This window comes from Passer montanus, unplaced genomic scaffold (assembly GCF_014805655.1).
Source record: "Passer montanus isolate IOZ18808 unplaced genomic scaffold, ASM1480565v1 scaffold19, whole genome shotgun sequence".
Lineage (NCBI taxonomy): Eukaryota > Metazoa > Chordata > Aves > Passeriformes > Passeridae > Passer > Passer montanus.
In genome coordinates, this window is record NW_024366480.1 from 12,731,978 (window position 1) to 12,751,297 (window position 19,320).

The 19,320-nt window shown below is 38.7% G+C and overlaps 1 protein-coding gene across 5 annotated transcripts in view; it reads left to right on the forward strand.

Moving 5' to 3' along the window:
* MYOM1 (myomesin 1) overlaps positions 1 to 18,306 on the forward strand; it is a 76,622-nt gene extending 58,316 nt beyond the window's left edge. For 3 of the 5 annotated variants that reach the window (XM_039705983.1, XM_039705985.1, XM_039705986.1), the window contains 7 exons: positions 1,801 to 1,964; positions 3,512 to 3,548; positions 3,857 to 3,879; positions 5,448 to 5,503; positions 10,603 to 10,818; positions 12,527 to 12,650; positions 13,894 to 18,306. In XM_039705983.1, coding sequence (XP_039561917.1) covers positions 1,801 to 1,964; positions 3,512 to 3,548; positions 3,857 to 3,879; positions 5,448 to 5,503; positions 10,603 to 10,818; positions 12,527 to 12,650; positions 13,894 to 14,120 — 847 coding nt within the window. In that variant the 3' untranslated portion in view covers positions 14,121 to 18,306. Of the gene's footprint in view, positions 1 to 1,800; positions 1,965 to 3,511; positions 3,549 to 3,856; positions 3,880 to 5,447; positions 5,504 to 10,602; positions 11,575 to 12,526; positions 12,651 to 13,893 lie in introns of those variants that run through there. The other 2 variants (XM_039705984.1, XM_039705987.1) reach the window with 1 other exon arrangement.
* The last annotated feature ends 1,014 nt before the right edge of the window (positions 18,307 to 19,320 follow it).

Sequence of the window (19,320 nt, forward strand, 5' to 3'; positions counted from 1 at the left end):
AAGAGCTTTGCAAAACCCAGTGCAATTTTGGTTTCATAGATCCAGAAAGAGCCTGGATATGCGAGAGAGATGAGGCCCAGGTTTCTCCTCGTCTCTCATGAGTCCTTATCTCATATGAGTTTGTTTCAGTCAATTACATTCACAGGAAAACACCATGAGAGTCAGGTGTGGTGGTTCCAGGCCCTCCTGTTGTGTCTCTCATGAAAGACAGTCCCATGCCACAGAATGCCAGCAGGATGGTGCTGCTTCAGAGCACTTCCCAGCTCCCCAGTGACAGCTGCATCTTTTCCTGACTCAGTTTTAAGGAGTGATGCAAATATAACCCAAGAACCATCAGGCTTCAAAAGAGGCCAGCACCATGGGTTCAGAGATACCTGCCCTGGATGTCTGCTTGTCTAGAAGCCACAATTCAGTGGAACTGGGACAAGCAGGCATATCCTCTTAATGCATGGCTTCATTTTTAGGAGGCAAAGCAAATTCCAGCATGTGCCTGGGGCAGTAAAATCCAGACAACCCCTCCTGCAAGCACTACAAATGTAACCAAGACAGACAGAAGAACTGAGATTTTTAAAAATAATTTGAATGCCCAGCTCCCCATAAAATTAATGGGAGTTGCACATCCAAATCTATGAGATTTGAGTTCTCAGCCAGCACAAACAGCTTGCAGTGGAAAACCCAGAGAACTAAACAACAGAAGTAAACAACTTAGATCACTTCAAATCCATTATTACTGTTCTTGCTGTTTCACTTCCTGTGGGCATGGTAGTAATTATTCTGTATGATGGAATCTGAATTACTGATCTCTCAATAAAACTCATGTAAATGAGGCACAGAATACCCAGGATGTGCTGTACCAAGCTTGCTGTAATTATTGACACTGATGTTAACCAGCACCCTGTCAGAGAAATGAAAGCCATTTGAGGCCCTCTTGTTTCTTGGCACCTGTTTTGACTTGGTATCATCCAAAGTCCCAAGTATTTCAAATAAGTGCAAGAGAATATGAAGTGTTGTGGTTTTTTTCCCCCTCTCTCTTTCTCTCTTTTCTTCATTTTATTTTTAGAAACTTGTTTCATCTTGAAGCATGTAAAATTAATCTAGAAAATTTTTTCCCCTCCAGTGCATTCAAAGTTATCAGTTTAAAGATAACAAGGAAATTAGTAGCTTATTTGGCAAATATCTTTTACCTCATTATTAACTGCTTAGCTAGAAAGCTAAGAAATTGATTTTGGGGGGTGAGGAAGGGGGTGTTGAGTTTTTGAATTTTTTGTTTTGTTTTCTGTTTTTTTTTTAATGGAAGATACACTTATGTCAAAGTGTGTTTAAATTCCAAATATAGCAGAGCATCAGAAACCATTCAAACTGGGCAAACACCATGTCTGACAAAAGTGGGGTTTTTTTTGTAGATACAGCCCTATGTACTTTTGTTTTGCCCAAGCAGAAATAAACCTATGCTCAAAAGAGAACAGTAACATTTTCGGATGCCTGGGCTACCCTTCAGAGATCTGGTTTTTAAACTTGTAAAGCTTTTCTATGGCTCAGGTCATAGACTGAGATGCATAATTCTTCTGCAAGCTCTGAGGATAGCTGGACCTTGAACAGGGAAAGGCTGTCACACCAATTCTGCCCAGCTGGCTCACAATTCTAGCAAGGGTTTGACTTCAAAGGTTTCAGAATATGGTGACATACCATAGCATCTTGTAAATAATTTAGTAACTCCAGATGTGCTCAGTGACTCAACACGAGCAAACCTTTTTTATACTCCAGTGAAACCAAAAGGTAACATTGTTTTGAACTTTTCAGTGATACCCAGATTAAGTTCACGGACCGGATGAGGACTGGTGTCACCGGGGAGCAGATCTGGTTGCAGATCAATGAGCCCACTCCACAGGACAAAGGCAGATACATAATGGAACTCTTTGATGGCAACACAACGCACAAAAAGACCGTGGATCTTTCTGGACAAGGTAGGCCATTCCCTCTGCTAACATCCTTGCTGTGTGGGCAGTGCGCTGTGGCAGTGAGGGAGCATCTACAGCAGCATCTTGCCACAAACTGTCACCCCGTGGGGTCTGTGTGTGCACCCATCTGTCTGGCATTCTTTGTAGGGACTGTGTCAACAAGCCTGACAGAGTTAAGAAGCATTTTTGAGCAATACTCTTGGGCACACAGTGTAGCTCTTGGGGATGGTGCTGCGCGGGATTGGGAGTTGGACTTGATGATGCTTGTGGGATCCTTCCAATTCAGCTTACTCTGTGTTTATGTGATTTGTTCTCCCCAGCCCATGCCATTTGTTTTCCCCAACCTGTGTTCTCAAGTAATAAAATACAAACTGCTTTTTCCTATTCCAAATACTTACAGTCTGCCTACTGAGATGCCAGCCCAGTTTCTGAGCTATTTTACAAAACCCCTTGTGTTCCTGGCATTGGCAGTTTTAAATATGAGTTGTAGCACTGAATGCCTTCTGTGTGTCTCTCTTCCAAGGAATATTTCCAGGAGGAAGTGAGGGACGAGTTTGTTCTGATACTTTCCTACTCCATTTCTTTGATGGGTGTAATAAAACTCCTAATTTTTCAGAGATGCCAAGACCTCTCATCAGCATGAGGAAGGACTGTTAAGGGAAAAATTTGGATTGACTGTTGGAAGCTTTAACTCTTTTACTCTGAGAGAGACCTATCAGATCCTAGAGAATAGATTAACTCCTTCCAAACTGTTCTTTCCATTCCCAGCTGTTCCCATCCCTAAAGCTTCACTTTTTGTTTGCAAAAGCTCTGTGTAAGGGGGATAACATTTTAATCATCTCCATGCTGCTCCTTCTGGTACTCTATTTACACTTTCTAGGAAAAGACATTTCTTCTTCCCTTTCAAAGCAGGAGAGGTTGACCTCCCCCACGATGGCAGCTTAGCCTGAATTTACAAAGTAGACAACAATTTGTTGTTCACTTTGCTTGCTGCCATCAGTGTGATGCTTCAAGCAGTTGTGAAAAATCCTTGGAAAATCATATCTATTGTATTCCATAACCTGCTGGTCTCTGAAGTGGGTGTGTGCAAGATGACCCAGTGTGCTTCACTGGGGCGGCAGTGAGAATATACAAGATGTTCACTCGTATACATCTACACAATCTACAAATAAATTTACATATAGGGAGCGCATGCTCAAAATAATTTTATATAGGGGTGTATAATATACAAAGATTGGAAGGTCACTGCCGTAATCCCTCATTTAGGTAATGTATTGTGCATTTCTTCCTCTCTTTTGTGAAATTACTTCAACCTACTACTTTCCTGCCCTCTGTCTTAAAGCCTGACTTCTGGAAGAAAAGAGTGTGTTTATGCATTATGACATATACCAGATGGCCTTTATCAGTCAAACCATTCAGCATTTTAGTGTTTGTACAGTACACATGCATGCATTTTAAATTTATTACATCTACATTTTAAATTTATTTATTAATTTTAAATTTAACTTGTTTGATTATTTATCTCTAAATGTACTTTTTTCCTCTTCACAAAGCCTTTGATGAAGCCTTTGCTGAGTTCCAGAGACTAAAGTAAGTATTATGCCACCTAAATACAGTAATGACAGCCATAAAATAATAACAGTATTTGTTTGCTTTGTGCTGGAGATAACTTTATCTTATGAAACAAGTCCTAGTCATACAGAAGCCCGTAGGAGTTTTGCACGTGACTTCTTTAGTGCAACTCTTATATAACAGGTAGCAAAGAAAGAGCTGTATTGCCAAGGAATGAGATATTTTCCTTAATGGATTAAAGCAGTTAAAAAGATAATCTATTTTTCAATCACTCTAAGTAAATCTTAACTGAAATTGGACTTTCCCTTTGTTTCTTTCAACTCTAGGCAAGCTGCGATTGCAGAGAAAAGTAAGTAGGCCTTCTTTGACAATGATTGCAAGAAACTGTTTATGAAGCTTTTCTTCCTCTCCAGGAAGGTTTTGTGTTGGGAAAGAGAGGGCATGTAGGCATGTTTACATGTATGTGCTCATCCTAAAACAAGTTTGTCCTTACACCAAGGAGAAGTAAGCGACCCTTTGTTGATTTAACATTGGTGCGCTTTGCAACTAATCATATTATTCTTATGGGTTAGGTTGATTTTTCTCATCTAAGCTCCTGTTCTCAGTATCAGTTAGCCTTCTCTAAAAATGAACTTTATTGCTGGGATCTCTCATGCATGTTCCCTGCACAAAAGTCTCTTTGTTTTTAAAGATCGAGAAAATAATTTGGCTAGTTTTGAATGCTCTAAAAATGTCAAATGGCTCTGCATTACTTAAAGAAATGTAAGAAAGCAACAGTAGCTTTTGAATTGCTTAGAATGTCCTCACACTTTTGCCTGTATGTCAATTGCAACAGAGCAACTAAAACAGAAGTATGCATTAACTACTTAAGGAGTAAGCTATTAGCCTTCAACTTGAATTATTAAACTTATTATCCTCCCTACTTACAGAAGAAGCCATGGAAAAATGAATCGTTCAAATTAATTTCAAATTACTTTCAGACCTGCATAAAAATGAGGGCAGAACTGGCATTTGACAAGTTATTTGAGAAAAATGCATAGAGAGATAGAGCAGGGTTTGGACAGACACAAACAGTGACCCCCACAAGTCCCGGCTGAGACAGCGTAAAGGGGTCAGCGATTGCCCTGACTTTTAATTTCTGACCTGGACTATCTGTAAGACACTGGCATGTTAACTGTCACAACACAGTGCCTTTCCTGGTCTCACAAGGCTGTTATCTCCGTGCTCCAGAGCACATCTTTTACAGAGCACACTGGAGGGGAACATTCTGTACAGTCATTTCCTTCCTCTGCCAGGCTCCACCCAGACATGTAACGAACGAAATCCGTATTCCAGGATAAGTGCACTAAAGCCTGCATGTGACTGGCTTATTTGTGTTTGTCTAAGATTTCTGTGGGACTCTTGAGTTTAAAGCTAGATCAATCAGGTACCAGTCTCACTTACAGATACACACAAGTGGTGGAATGTCATTGTTGCCACCAAGACTGAAGTCTGTCTTTGTATCTAGATTAAAAGCGAATCTCCAGAGCTTTACCAGGTGTCATTCATTTTCCTTTGGACACCCAACGTTTTTAGTTTACTGCAGTAAAAACTTTGAGCACCAGATCTCAAAATCATTTTTGTGCACTCAGAATTAAAACTGAATTGATATCAAAGTCTGCAGGACACTGCACGTGTACTTTAATTCCTCTCTGTAAGTGATTGACACTAACTATTAACACATCTTTTGCTGTGAATTCAACATTTTTTAAAGTCCAAATGGTGTGCTAAAAATGCTGGATAGTTCTCTGCTAGCACAGATATCAGAGACAAGTTGTACATAAATAAGACAAAAGGAAAGAACTAGAAGAGAAACAGAATCCAGTACACAGTTGGTTTTGAGACACTAAAAAAAAAATTAATCTTCTTTATTTCCAGATCGTGCACGGGTACTTGGAGGTTTGCCCGATGTTGTCACCATCCAGGAGGGCAAGGTACAGTAAACTAACTGAAGCTTTACACAACATCCCAACAGCTTGAATGCCTTTCAATTATGGGAAAACATTCACCTTTTCTTTCAAGATGCCATTTTTAAAATCTGCTACATTATTTATTCATCCCCTGCCTTCTGTACATAATTCAATGGACTTGCACAGATGGGTTTATGTATTCAGGGCAGTGTCTTTTCTTAAGAATTAGATAAAAGTGAGATGACAATGTGAATTGGGACTAAAACTCCTTATATAACCAGCTCTTTAAAAATTCATGCACAGGTTTCACAGTTAGATTTTTTTCTTGTATCAGGAAAGCATCAGGAAAGTTTAACTCTTGTTTTCACATGGGAGCCAGTCATTCTGTGCCTTCTGCAGTTAAGTTCTTTGCAATGTGGCATGCTAATCACACCTGTAGAGGCTGGCTTTTAAATGGTGTAAAAGTAGTAAACCACAATAACTCAATTCTCATGCAGACAATAGGAGAAAAATTTCTTTATTTCCTCAGGGTAAAGGAGAAGGAAGTCAAAATAAGTCACTGGTGTTATAATGGATTATATTAGGAGAGTTTAGCTGAAAGATTATGGTAAGGCACTCCCAGAGGAACACTGATGCTTGAGCACAGAACAGATGACCCAGAAACTGAGTTCTCAGTCTCACAACTTTTTCCCTGCTTCTACAACTTACTGTTTAACAGAACTGAGACCAAGAAGCACCTGCTCTTCACTTCTTGCTGCTCTGCCACAAGCCAGTTCCTCTTCACAGTGTGTTCAAACAGTGAAATAGGGCATGTGAATGTCACTGAAAACCTGTAACGTGACAACTGCAGTAAGGCAGCTCCCTGGTATTTCTGGCTTTATCTGTCAGTAGGTCAGCTGGGTTGAAAGAATTTGATTATAAGCTCAGCAGAAGTGTTAAGAATCTAAAATTCTATTCTGAAACACTTAACAACGTGAGATATAGTAGACCGCAGCAGTTCTGGGAAAATCAAGTGTGTTAACATTACAAAATAAAATTCTTTAACAGATTTAGCAGTTTGAGAAATGCTGTAAAGTAAGAAGCACTCATGTGAACATTGTAACTGTAGATAGAAGACACAAAGGAACAGAATGAATTAGCAGATTCTCAGCTAATCAGTGCTTGGAGGCAAGATTCTCATGATGCTTTGGCAGGGTGTAAACTTGGGTGTAAGCTTTTACCAGTTTTAAGCTTTCAGACAAAAGAGAGTTGATATGAAATTGTGTATGAGTTCACTGACACAAAATGTGCAGTGTTTATAAAACGAGTTTGTAAAAATGAGTTGCAAAATCTTACCCAGACACATGTTGTCCTTGACAGCAAGGACATTTGTAACGTTTGAATATGTGGCTGAAATACTCCCAGAACTCGAGACAAATATCCTTGACCTTACGTTTCTTGATTCTGTAGAGAATTGTTTTGAGTAGGACAGAGTGATCAGGGAAAACAGAGCTGGTTTGGGTGGTGTTGGCTCATCTGTCTGTTGTTTGCATATATGCTGGAGAGAGAAGAATGCAATTCTCTGTTGTGTAACTCATGCAAATTGCACAATCATTGAGGATTCTGTAAAACAGTAAATGAGGTAGCAGAGGTCTGGCAAGCTTTGATTGTGAATTCTAGTGCCACCATAACCACAAACCTATGTGAACAGATTGGTATCCCGAGACTGAACTTCCAAGCACATGCTTATCTCAAATTTAAACTTAAATTGTGACTGTGATGCCACTTATTAGCTTTTTACATGTGAGCTGAAGGGTATGGCTGAGAAGCAATGAACCAGTGTTTACCAAGTGTTAATCAAATAGCATTCCAGATGGCCTAAGAGGCTTCCACTGATAGACATAAATGCTCCTCAGCAGTGTGGTATAATTGGAAAAGGCTTAAGTGTCAGTTCACATTAGAGAGGAATCTGACCTGACAGAGGATGCTAGCATAAGTTTTGTGTCCAGCCAGGCAACTTAACCTAAGTGGCTGTTTTAATGAAGGCCTGTAAATGAGTGAAGAGGCTTAGGATTCTGGGCACTTTCAGACATAGAAGCAACATGCAACATCCTTCTTCCCACAAACTCACTATCTACCCTCCTGCCAGGGGTGTAGATCCTCACAGATAGGGTGGAGAAAGGGAGCAGATTTCCTTAACTGAGCTGCTTCAGTCCACTCCCCAAACCATCCACGACTGTGACACTGTGCTAATATGAAAGAAGAATGGCAATACTTGAAAGACAATGACACACTTCTCTCTGCCACCTCTACTGCCCTACCCATGATAATCTGCAGTAAAAGGCAGAAGAGGTAGTGAGGAGCACAAAGGGTCTGGACTTGCAGCTGCTGGTTGCTTCAAGTGGATGTGCCTCAGTGCCCTGGGCCCAGGAGTACAAGGCATACTTTTTTTACCATAACGATATCAGGTTGAACACAGTATTATAATCAAGGGTTTCAGTGAGTGATAAATATATATATGAGCAAAGACAATCTCTTGCCCAAAGAACAGAAATCTGAAACAGGTGCAGTCACAGTGAGCAATTGTTTCTCCTTGGGTATGGAATTACTTTTCAGAAAACCAAGATCTCACCATCTAAATAGTGAGTTATAAGACACATCTCTGCACATTAGTAGCTGGAAAATAAACAGAAAGAGTTGGGAACATCAAGAGAATCACTCATATCAAACAGGAGCTAGTGATGCAAGGTTAAGGAAAATGTAGCTATTTGAAGGAATGATTTAGAAGAATAAAAGAATCATCACTGCTGCTTGAATCTCTTTGAATTCTGTATGAAGACAGCACTTCAAACACCCCAGCTTTGAATGATGCCACTGATGGAGCTGTGTGGATGTGGACATCAGCTCATTAGCACTGTGGTGGAGTGGCAGCTGGAGCTACTTGGTGCTGAGCTCTTGCTTGCCTGAGAATCAGAAGACGATAATGAAATATTGAGCACCTGACAGGGTCCATATGCATTGCCTGGCTAAGGCTGAGGGCATGTTTGTATCCAGAGTGATAAGGAAGAGGGGGAAAGAAACATAAAATCTCATTTCCCACTTGTTTTTCAAAAAGATTGACTGATATGGCAACCAAAACCCCACTCACACCAGTGGGCTACGAGAGAAGGGAATCAAAGCCCCACGTGGTCACCAGCTGTAGGTGCTGCAGGAAATCAGATAGAAGCCATTTCCACCATGCCATAACCACCTCTCACTTGGAATCTGCCCTCCTTCAGTACCAAGAATTATCTGTTGCTGATCAAGGAAAGACTTCCCTTTTGCTCTCATTTTGGTCCTCATGTTGGGCACATGGGGATTTTTATTTTGTTCAGGGAGATATAAACACCTCTCACTTTTTATAGAGGTATCAAATTTTCTGTCCATTCATTTTAAAAGCCTTCCAGGCATCTCTCTTCTGTCCCATCTTCCACTATCACACTACTGGATAAGAAGCAGTGAGTTGGAGGGAAGGTTGGAAGAGATACTTGATTCCAGTCAAGTGAAATCTTGTCTACTCCTCATTTATCACTTAGTCCATTCCTAATGAAGCAGTCAAGACCATTTTCTTTGCAGTGGAAGTTCTTCAATTCCCAGTCCAGTTAGCTTCCCCTTTAAATGACATATATATATATATATATATATATAAATTCCTTCCTAAATAAAGCTCCAGAGAAAGGCCCATGTACCAATGAATTGTCATGTGAACTTTTTTCACATTTGAGTCTTATTGTGATACTCACTTTTGCAAATATTTTTGAGAAGACTGCCATAGCACCCAGGCATCTCTCTTCTGTCCCATCTTCCACTATCACACTACTGGATAAGAAGCAGTGAGTTGGAGGGAAGGTTGGAAGAGATACTTGATTCCAGTCAAGTGAAATCTTGTCTACTCCTCATTTATCACTTAGTCCATTCCTAATGAAGCAGTCAAGACCATTTTCTTTGCAGTGGAAGTTCTTCAATTCCCAGTCCAGTTAGCTTCCCCTTTAAATGACATATATATAAAAATAAATTCCTTTCTAAATAAAGCTCCAGAGAAAGGCCTATGTACCAATGAATTGTCATGTGAACTTTTTTCACATTTGAGTCTTATTGTGATACTCACTTTTGCAAATATTTTTGAGAAGACTGCCATAGCACTGTGACTGGAGGAGGGGATCCTTTACATATCAATATATGTAAGGGGATCTTTTACATCATCATGTGAACTTTTTTCACATTTGAGTCTTATTGTGATACTCACTTTTGCAAATATTTTTGAGAAGACTGCCATAGCACTGTGACTGGAGGAGGGGATCCTTTACATGTATCAATATCTCCCAAAAATGAATTAGCTGACAAGAAAAAAAGGAGGCCTGTACAAAGAGACACACCAGCCCACTGAAGGTACAAGAAGCTGCCAGTGACCTCTCCAACAAGATAATTCTCTAACAGTGAAGATACTTCCTACAGGCTGGTGGGACTGAATTCAGTCCTTAGGAACAGTACTAACATCATAGGGAAATACTTACAAAAACACTAAAGAATGAGTAAAGCCTGTCTTGATTTCAGTTAAAAATAGTTTTACAGACATGCATAAAACACCTCAAGTCTGTTAGAAGAGCTGTCAGGGCACAGTTTAAAAGGATCCGAAATTAAACAATATATTCCAGGGCCACTTTGTTCTTAGTTATCTATAAAGGCAGCCACAAATTCTTTACTTATGGGAGATATATATATATGTATATATATATATGTAGTGAGCTAATGTGAACAAAATCATCTTACAGTTCATTAAAATCTCATTTCAGGTCTAACACACAAATGCAGATAATATCTAATTTTATATTAAAAATATGCATGGAGAAACCTCTACTAATGATAATGAGAGTAGAGAAGAAGGTCCATAAAATATTGAAAGGTTTTAATGGCATTTTTGAATTAACCGAGTTCCTTCTTTATGATAGAGAAGAGTGACATAAATTATTGATTACTGATGATGATATGCGTCCCTTTACTAAAAGCAGGAAGCTAAATGGGAAGCTGGAATATTTGGAGAGCCAGGCATCAAAAAACACAGCAAATATTTACTGACTCATAATTCCTTTGTACTTTTTCTGTAGGCACTTAATCTTTCTTGCACTGTCTGGGGAGATCCCACCCCAGAGGTCTCATGGCTGAAGAATGAAAAGTCATTTGTATCAGATGCCAATTGCATCCTGAAGTTTGAATCTGGAAAAAATGTCAGCTTTTCCATTTCTACTGTGTCCACACAAGACTCTGGGAAGTACAGCATTGTGGTGAAGAACAAGTATGGTACAGAGACCAGCGACGTCACTGTAAGTGTCTACATACCTGAGGAGGAGAGAGAGTCTGAGCAAGAGAAAAAGCAGTAGCATAAAATGAAAGCTTGAATTTAAGTCTAGAAGGCAGAAGTACAGAGGCGATTTTGGATGTTAGGCTGATATAATCCATGTGTGTAAATGGCTTCCTGCTTTAGCAGGCAGCCTTGGATTTTTCCATTCACTTCACATTTGCTTCTAATACACTTATTTATGCCAGGGAAAACAGGGCCTTTCCTGAATGTTTTCTTAATGCTAACTTCACAGAAACTAACTGTAGCATTTTAAGCAAGGCCAAGTGCATGCTGTCTGTGAACACATGCCCACCATTTTACCCTCTTCCTGGAGCATATGGAGGGAAAGGGTCAAGAATTGTTTCAGTGGAAGCAACTAATGAGGTAGATGGAAAGATCAAAAATTATCAGGGCGTACTTGAGCAGCAGTTAGGATTTGTTCCAGCTTTGGTAAAGCAGCATAAATGGAACGTGTTAGATCACAGAGAAATGAGTTCTGGCTTTTGTCTGTGTTGAGGCCCCTTTGTATTGCTGTGTTAATTTAGTGAGGCCTTAATATGGGTGTCATTTACAGCCCTAAATATTGTTTAATCTGCCCAAACAGGGTAACAGTACTGTAACATAAATGAAAATAAGGCTTAGGAGGCCAGGATAATAATATGTGTGTGTCTGTAAAAGTGTATGAACTCTGCTCTATGTTCACAAATAAACTGAATTCACTTCTTTCCTTCAATCACAAGCTTGTTTCACTGTGTCTTGTTTTATTACTCACAGCTCATGTAGTTGTGCACAGTATCTTAGTGTCTTAATACTTTCACCACTGTAATTACCTCCAGCTTCCCTTTAGATCTCTGTTAATCTTCACTTTGCTGTTTGCGACAAAACCACAATGGAATCTCTTCACACCCCTCTGTCCAGACCTTCACTGCTTCACACCTTAAGTCAAAAAGGTATTTTTGTAAATCCTGTCACAGGAGTAGTCCTGTGTTTTCAATGCACTTGGGCATGAATTGTGATTTAAGGGTGATATGTAAGTATTTTGTTAGATAGAAATATCAATATCTGTTACCAAAAAAAAGTTCAGATTATCTAGTCACAGCAACCGAGTAAAACAGACAAAATAACACGGCTTCATTTTTAAATTTCAAAATATAATCATTACAAGATCTGTAATTTGAGATAGAGCAAGCTTCCTGAGTTTGAAGGACTAATGCAAAAATATGTTACAATTTTCCTTAGTAGGACATGAAGCCAATTCAAGGATGATATGCAGGTCACTTCATCTTTGTCCCATGACATACAACATAACAACAGAGTTACAGCTCTTCCTTCCTCCAGAGTGCAAACAAGAATTTGACCTGCTCTTTGCAATAACTGATGTTTATTACTTAGTATTATTTTTAGCAACTATTGCATTTTGACATCAGTTTATTTCTACTGCTTTGTTTTCAAAAATCTGTCCTCCTGCCTCCCTCCTTTTGGCAGAACAGCCAGGGAATACAAGTGGGTCAGGTAACAGGCTGGATTCTGCTTTGCTTAGCTTTGGCAGATGTATGTGTCCCTGAAAGTTAGAGCAATAAGTTGCTTCAAAAGGTGTTGCTTCCAGGGATTCAGTTATGGGGATTTCAGGCTGAATCTGTGATGCATCCCCATGCCTCGCTTGTGCACGTTTTGTTCTTGCTTTGCTCCAGGTGATTGTGATGCCTGTGTCAGGGCAGACTGACACAGACCAAGGACACAATCAAAATAATAAAACTGTATCTAAAAAGAAAAAAGCAATGACAGCAAGCAAGCAGAAGGAAGGGGGAAAGAAAGGTAAGAGTGCCTTCACTGTTACTCTTCTATTCTAATGAAAAAATTGCTAAATTGTTACAGAGTTAATTGTCTGTACCAATCAATATTTCATAGGTCCCAATCAATCAAGTTTACAGTACATATGCTCTTAATCAACAACAGATGCAAAGTGTGAATTACCAGGTTAGGCCTAAGTGAAAGAGACTTAAATCAATATTTTCAAACCACCTTTTCTACTTCCACTGCAAGTTGTCACCTTGACTAACCTGGCTGATGGAAGATTTTAAAATCATAATAAATACTTCTACATTTCTGAATGCAGAAAAAAGACTTTGTAAGCATGTATACATACACAGATGGTGTTATTTTCCAAAGTGAGACTCATTTCAGCAGCTACAGGTTTGGTATTTCACCAAAAATAAGGCCTTGGTGATTCAGGGACCCTAAATGCCTAAGTCTTTTAGAAAACCCTGACTGTTTAGCCACTACTTGAGAGTCATCAATTATTGTCTCCTAGTTTTATGTCCATATTGAATGGTAAAGTTGGAGTTATAAGTCACCATTTTTTGTCTCATTTATAGGAAGGGTAGAAAATTAAAAGAAATTAAAAGCTCTCCGGTGATTCAACATTCTTATGTATTACTTGTATATTATTTTACTGTTCTTTTAGACTCGACCTATAGAATTGCTATTTGGATGATGATTTATTCTTCACAATTATATCTCTCTGATATAGAACATTTTGTCTCCAAATCAGTCTTAAATTCTGACAATATCAGAACATTTGTTTTACATATTTTTGCCTAGGTGTTTTTCTTTATATGTTATATAATTTTTCTTTGTATGTTATATAATTTCTGTCAGAGCATTTTTATATTTTTATTTCCCCCCACCTTTTTGCTCCTAAGGCAAGAACAAATATTTTACAGCATTTCCTTCCTCTCTTGCCTTACTGGTGTGGTATACTTTTCTGAGCAAGCCTTTAAATTAGGTGACTTAAACAGGAAACAATTATTTCTGTACCTGTAAATGTTTTCCAATATCTATCTCTAGATAATTTTAATTAGAGACATAAAGACTTGGGCTTGGTTTTGGTTCCATAATAAATAGTAATATTGTGTGTGATACTGAATCTCTTTATATAGGTAGGGAAAGAGGAAAAGAACATGATAAGGTCATAACCAATGTGAAAGAAATGTTGCTGAGCACAGTAAATATTGTTACTTAGGATTACTCAGAAATTTTATTACTTCTCCTAAATCAGATGTTATTAAGCCACATGTAGAAGAAATTACTGCTACAGAAGAGACACCTGATCCAAATGAAATACCCCCTGTGGAAACCGAAAAGGATACAAAAAGCAACCAGCAAGCAGCAAAGAAGACTGCTGGAAAGGCAGGAGTAGCAGAAAAAGTTCCTCAACCCACAGAAAGTTTGGATAGGCAGGGAAAGAAACCACCAGAAAAAGCAGCCTTGGGTAAACCCCACTGAACTTCAATGAAGAATGTGATCCTGTCACCAACAGGATAATAAGTTCAACCTGAGATTTCATGAGTGGCATCTTAACCATAACATTTTAACACAGAAGTTTATTAATTGGGTTTTTTGTGTAACATTCGTAATATTTCCAAACTTTAAATTTAAATGCATAGATAGGCACTTATGTTTCAGTACCAGATAACGGCACTGCAGGAATTTCTAAGTATCTGAATAATGATACGTGTACTGTCAATGTGAATTTAGTTACTAATAAATGTCCATTATAAGCAGAGTTCACTACAGCAAATCCTGTCCAGAACTGACATATTTACTACAGTGTAAAGGAATGTAGGTATCAGTTATATGGATGTGTTAATCAATATTTATAGGCCTTCACAGCTTGAGGCAGATGCTGCTTGCTTTTTCAAGGAAATGATCTACACAGTCCTCTTCATGCCATGTGGGTTCTGCTTTTCCCCATGACCAGTTTGGCCACAGTGGAAGATCTACAAAAACAGAACCATCTCCTATGGATGCAGTGCGGGGGGGGGGGGGCATAAGTAATTTTCTTTTGATCCAAGTTTCTTTCATGCAAACCCTTTTCATCAGGTGGATCAGGACTACATCGGGCCATTTCTTATCACCAAGACTCACATGACTGCTTTCCAGTCCTCTCCACTTCATTAATTCCCTTAAAGCCTTCATAAGTTACTGTGGATAAAGCATTAACCCATGAAGCACCAGCTGCCCCCCAAATGCTAATTTTCCTCCACAGTTTTTGCCACAGCACTCACATTTCTGATAAACCCACTGCTCTTCTTCCTCAGTGGCTCAGCCCAAGACTATCCCTTCATCCACTCACTATCATCAAATCCACTGGTTCTAATAAGGGAGTGTAGCTTTATGGTCATGTAAGTAAGGAATAAACTCAAGGCAAGAATCTCTGCATTAAATCATTGCTGTGCTCATTCACATTCACTACTGTGTTCATTCACATGTTTATGTACTGAGGATACAGGAAAATATGACTCATTTGCAAATGCTTAGATACCATGAAAGAAGCAGAGTTCAAGCTGAAAAACAAACCAATAAAAATAAAGGTCAGAATTTATTTTGTTGCTATGTAAGCTAAGTTCGACTTTAAAGTGACCAGAAGCTATAAAACATAAGAAATTAAAATAAGATATTTTAATTACTAGGAAAATAGTCACATTGTTTTCAACTTTAAGGCTCAATCATATTGTATTGTCTTTTTCCAGCTGGATTATTGATGAAAGGTCACTGAATTCCATTGGTATTGGAATACCAATGGATATATTACTGATGTAGAAATACTGAAAACACAAGAAATACCAGTTTCTAATCCATCCTTACAGAACTGTTAGCATAAGAAAGCAAAGAGTCTCAATAGCACGTAAATGCACAGAAGTCAAGACACTGATATCCCAGATTAAAAGAATTTAATTTCCTTCTAAATTCCAATAGGATTCTATTAAACTCTTTAAAACCAAGAGAAATTTTCTGGCTGGACAAAATACTGGATAGAACACTTATATGTAGGCAAGTAGAGTAATAATGTTCCTGTAAATAATGTAAAGCATTTAAATAACTTGGATGGTCCATAGTGAGTGACAGAAGGATGTAGGATGCAAGAGAAAAAATTGTAGAAATCAAAATACTGACATCTAAACAAAATGGTGTTGGGAGAAACTTAAAAGCAGACTGAACTACAACTAAAATCATCCAACAACACTTAGGTACTGTTTGACATTGAGCTCGACTCAGTTCTCCATCACATCTTTTTCTAAATCTATGTATTATAGCCCAGCAGTGAAGACATAAGTCCTTCAGAGAAATGCAGTAAGGAGCATTTCCATGGCAGGACACCCCAATGCAAATGTACACCCAAATGTAATTTCTCATGCAATTATTACAGAAAATTATAAATGTCTAGAGATGTGCAATTCCAGCACTCTGTCAGAGTTACAGAGAGTGGCCCTTCAAAAGCAGTAGAAAGCTGCAGGTTGTTTCACACAATCTCACACATACATTTTGCCATGGCAATTATTTCAAGCTGCCTTACATCTGTAAAGATCCATCACCTCTCAGAGCTCCTTCGGGTGGGGAGCCTATCTGCCACGAACACCAACGGCAGTGAGTAAGTTATATATAGAACAGACTGTTCCACTGAGAGCCTGATCCAATTCCTGCAAAATGCCGCAGGGGTCTCTGCATTAGCTTTAATAGAAATCAAGCTAGAGCTCAGAAAAATGTTCTAAAAATGTCCCAAATTTCAGATTAAAAAGGCCATTTTTCTCACTATGAAGCCAATTGCAGATTTCTCTTTTGTGCCATTGTAGCAGAATCAGGTATTAGCTTTTTGCTGCAAGAGAAATCACTGTTTTCCTGATATTTAAATTAAAACCTACTGGAAATAGCTTTAACATTTTCAACTAAAATGCACTAGAGGTAGGGGATTTTTTTGTTAAATTTGGATAGTTCCTCATAAAGCTGGAAATGGAGTCACATCAGTATTGTTCTACAGGAATACATTTGCTATCCAGAAGAATAGTGTAGTTATGCACAGTAATGAGATAAATATAGATTACCCTCCCTTTCTTATTTTGATTACTTAGGCTGCAGTGGTTCACAAATATATAACAAAATATTCAAAATTAATATTAACAAAATTGTTGAGTATGCTAAAGCTTATTATGTTACTGTGGTTGAATAATTTCTTTCTTGCATTTAAAATGTATTATTTATATTCTATTCTCCATTATAAGTATGAAAAATTGTTTCAGTCTCTGTGCACTACATAACGATAGAATGCAAATTATTTCTGTAGCAACAGGATCTCCTATCAAACACAGAGAATCATTTGACTACATTTAAACTTGGGCACTGGATGCCATGTTTATTTGAAGTGCACTTCTCTTTATTTTCTTATTTCTCACCTACATGTTCCCTTTCAGCACATATTACTCTTTATATTCAAATTTATAACTCTTTTAGAAATTTATGTTCTCGTGTAATAAGAACTCTATTTAACAACACAGGAAAGTGTTGCAATAAGCTATATTATCCAGTCACCTTCTAAAACCACAAAGGATGATTTTTGAAGATGAAAAGGGATGAGAAAAATAGGCTTTGACTTCCATGCGGTAAAGGCACTGTGATTCCAGCTGTCCTTGAATTCTTCTGGATTTGTTAGCCAGTTATTGAGGAAGACCTGTGCTCTGTCTGTGCTCTGAGACTGACAGACATAATTTGGTAATACATTAAGCCATAATCTTTGAAGCAGCTAGCTGTAAACTGAGATCATCCTTAAACTAGCAGAGAGCGCACTTCTGCTCTTTGCCCTTGAACAACAACTATAAGGTAAATGCACAAGTGACATCCCATTCAATCTGCACTTACAGGGAACAGACACCTGCAACAAGCCTTTCCCCACAGTTTCTTGGTTTTTTTATCTGTATGTTTTGGTCTTGCTAAAAAGACATTAAGTTTTAATGAACTGACACAGAATGTCCAGGGAAAAGAGCCACAAAAGCTGTAAAGAGAAAAACGTTAGGAAAAAACTCCATTTCACAAGGGCTTCTAAAGGTAAAGCCTTATAAAGGTATTGTGAGAGAGACAACAAGAGGCTGATGGAGAGGAAGGAAGGCCTCAGATTTGGGTGCAATCTTCTGCTAACTTTTGCCCTTGTCTCACTTCCCATTTCATAATGCGAGAGCTCTTTCCTGCAATCTCCTTCTGCAAGTTTTCAAATGAAACACCCTTCCTTCTTTCCCAGTCTTGCATCTTCTACCATCCCATTTAACACAGTTATTTCCATTTACCATTTCATCACTTATCCTAACAGGACTGGAATAAAACCTCCTGCTTAATTAGGCTGTGATTTTGGCAAGGATAAGGAACTTCTTAACAGAAGGCCTGAAATCCTATCATTATCTATTACCAGAAAATGGTTTGTAAAACACTTGCTAATGGTTGACAATGAATGGAGAAATATTGCTTATATGAGACTTGATTTGAGTGTGCTGGCTTAACCAAATATGTTAACTCTACACACAAGTCCGTGAACTTTTGGAACTATTGATGTGCTTAAAAATTTTGGTGCATCAGGATACAGTTCCTCACAGCCCTGAATCCTCGCCTCTTTTTTTTTTCTCTTAAATGGAAATAAAAAATAAAACTAAACTAAATCATAACATCCTGTCCTAATGTCATGCTGATCTGAGAGATGTTATGGAAAATGCTTCTGGGGGACATGTGTTAGTTGTGACTAAGAGGCAGAGATGAGGATTCTCATAGGTTTACAGGGTAAGATCTCATCCTGTCTGCTGTAGCATGAGCAGGGGTGATGGTGGGTATGGAATAAATGACTGCTCTAATGGCTGTTTCTTTCTGAGTGTTGTATGCATACAAAGAGGCAAAATTACAAAATTATATCTCCTCACTAATGCCAGCTCTTTGGTAGCCCTAAGCAGCCCTCTCTCACACACTGCTGCTGCCAGGCACAATCCTCAGCTGAAGAGCCAGAGAGCCACTGATTTACATATGGCACTGGGTATCATACTTTCAAATTGCTTCCTCTCCACCAAAATAACCACACCAGTAAGCAGCTGCTCTGATCATGCCCTCCCCTCTCCCGGATGGGGGAAACAATAGTGACATTTGTGGTGAAAAGGCAAAATGAACACAAATGAGGAAGCAGATTACCTGTGCCCTGGAGGCTCTGGATCCACCAACAGTGAGCTGTGGTTCAGCAAGGACCACAAATGGTGCCTCGGTGTAGAAAGCTCCTGGCTACACCACTCCACACACTCACAACAGAAACCAATCCCACTTGACAGACACAGCTGAGGAAAATGCAAGCCTTTTTACAGCTTGATTGTAATCTTCTATGTGTAAGTGCAAAAGACTAATGAATACAAAGGGAGAATACTGAGGGACGTCTATGTCAGTAGTCCTGATTGTGTAAAGGTGATAATTTTGGAATGGTAAATGTTACTCAAAGGGAAGACACCGTGTTTTCAAGTAAATGCTCTTTATTTAGAAGCACCTGCTCCAGGTTTGAAACAGAAAAGCATGATCTACCCATTTGTTGCCCCTTTTCAAGTAAAGATTTGTATGGCTTATTTTCATAACAGGATTTAGCTTAATGTCAATATTTGAGGACATATGACAGATTTAGCCCCTACCTCTT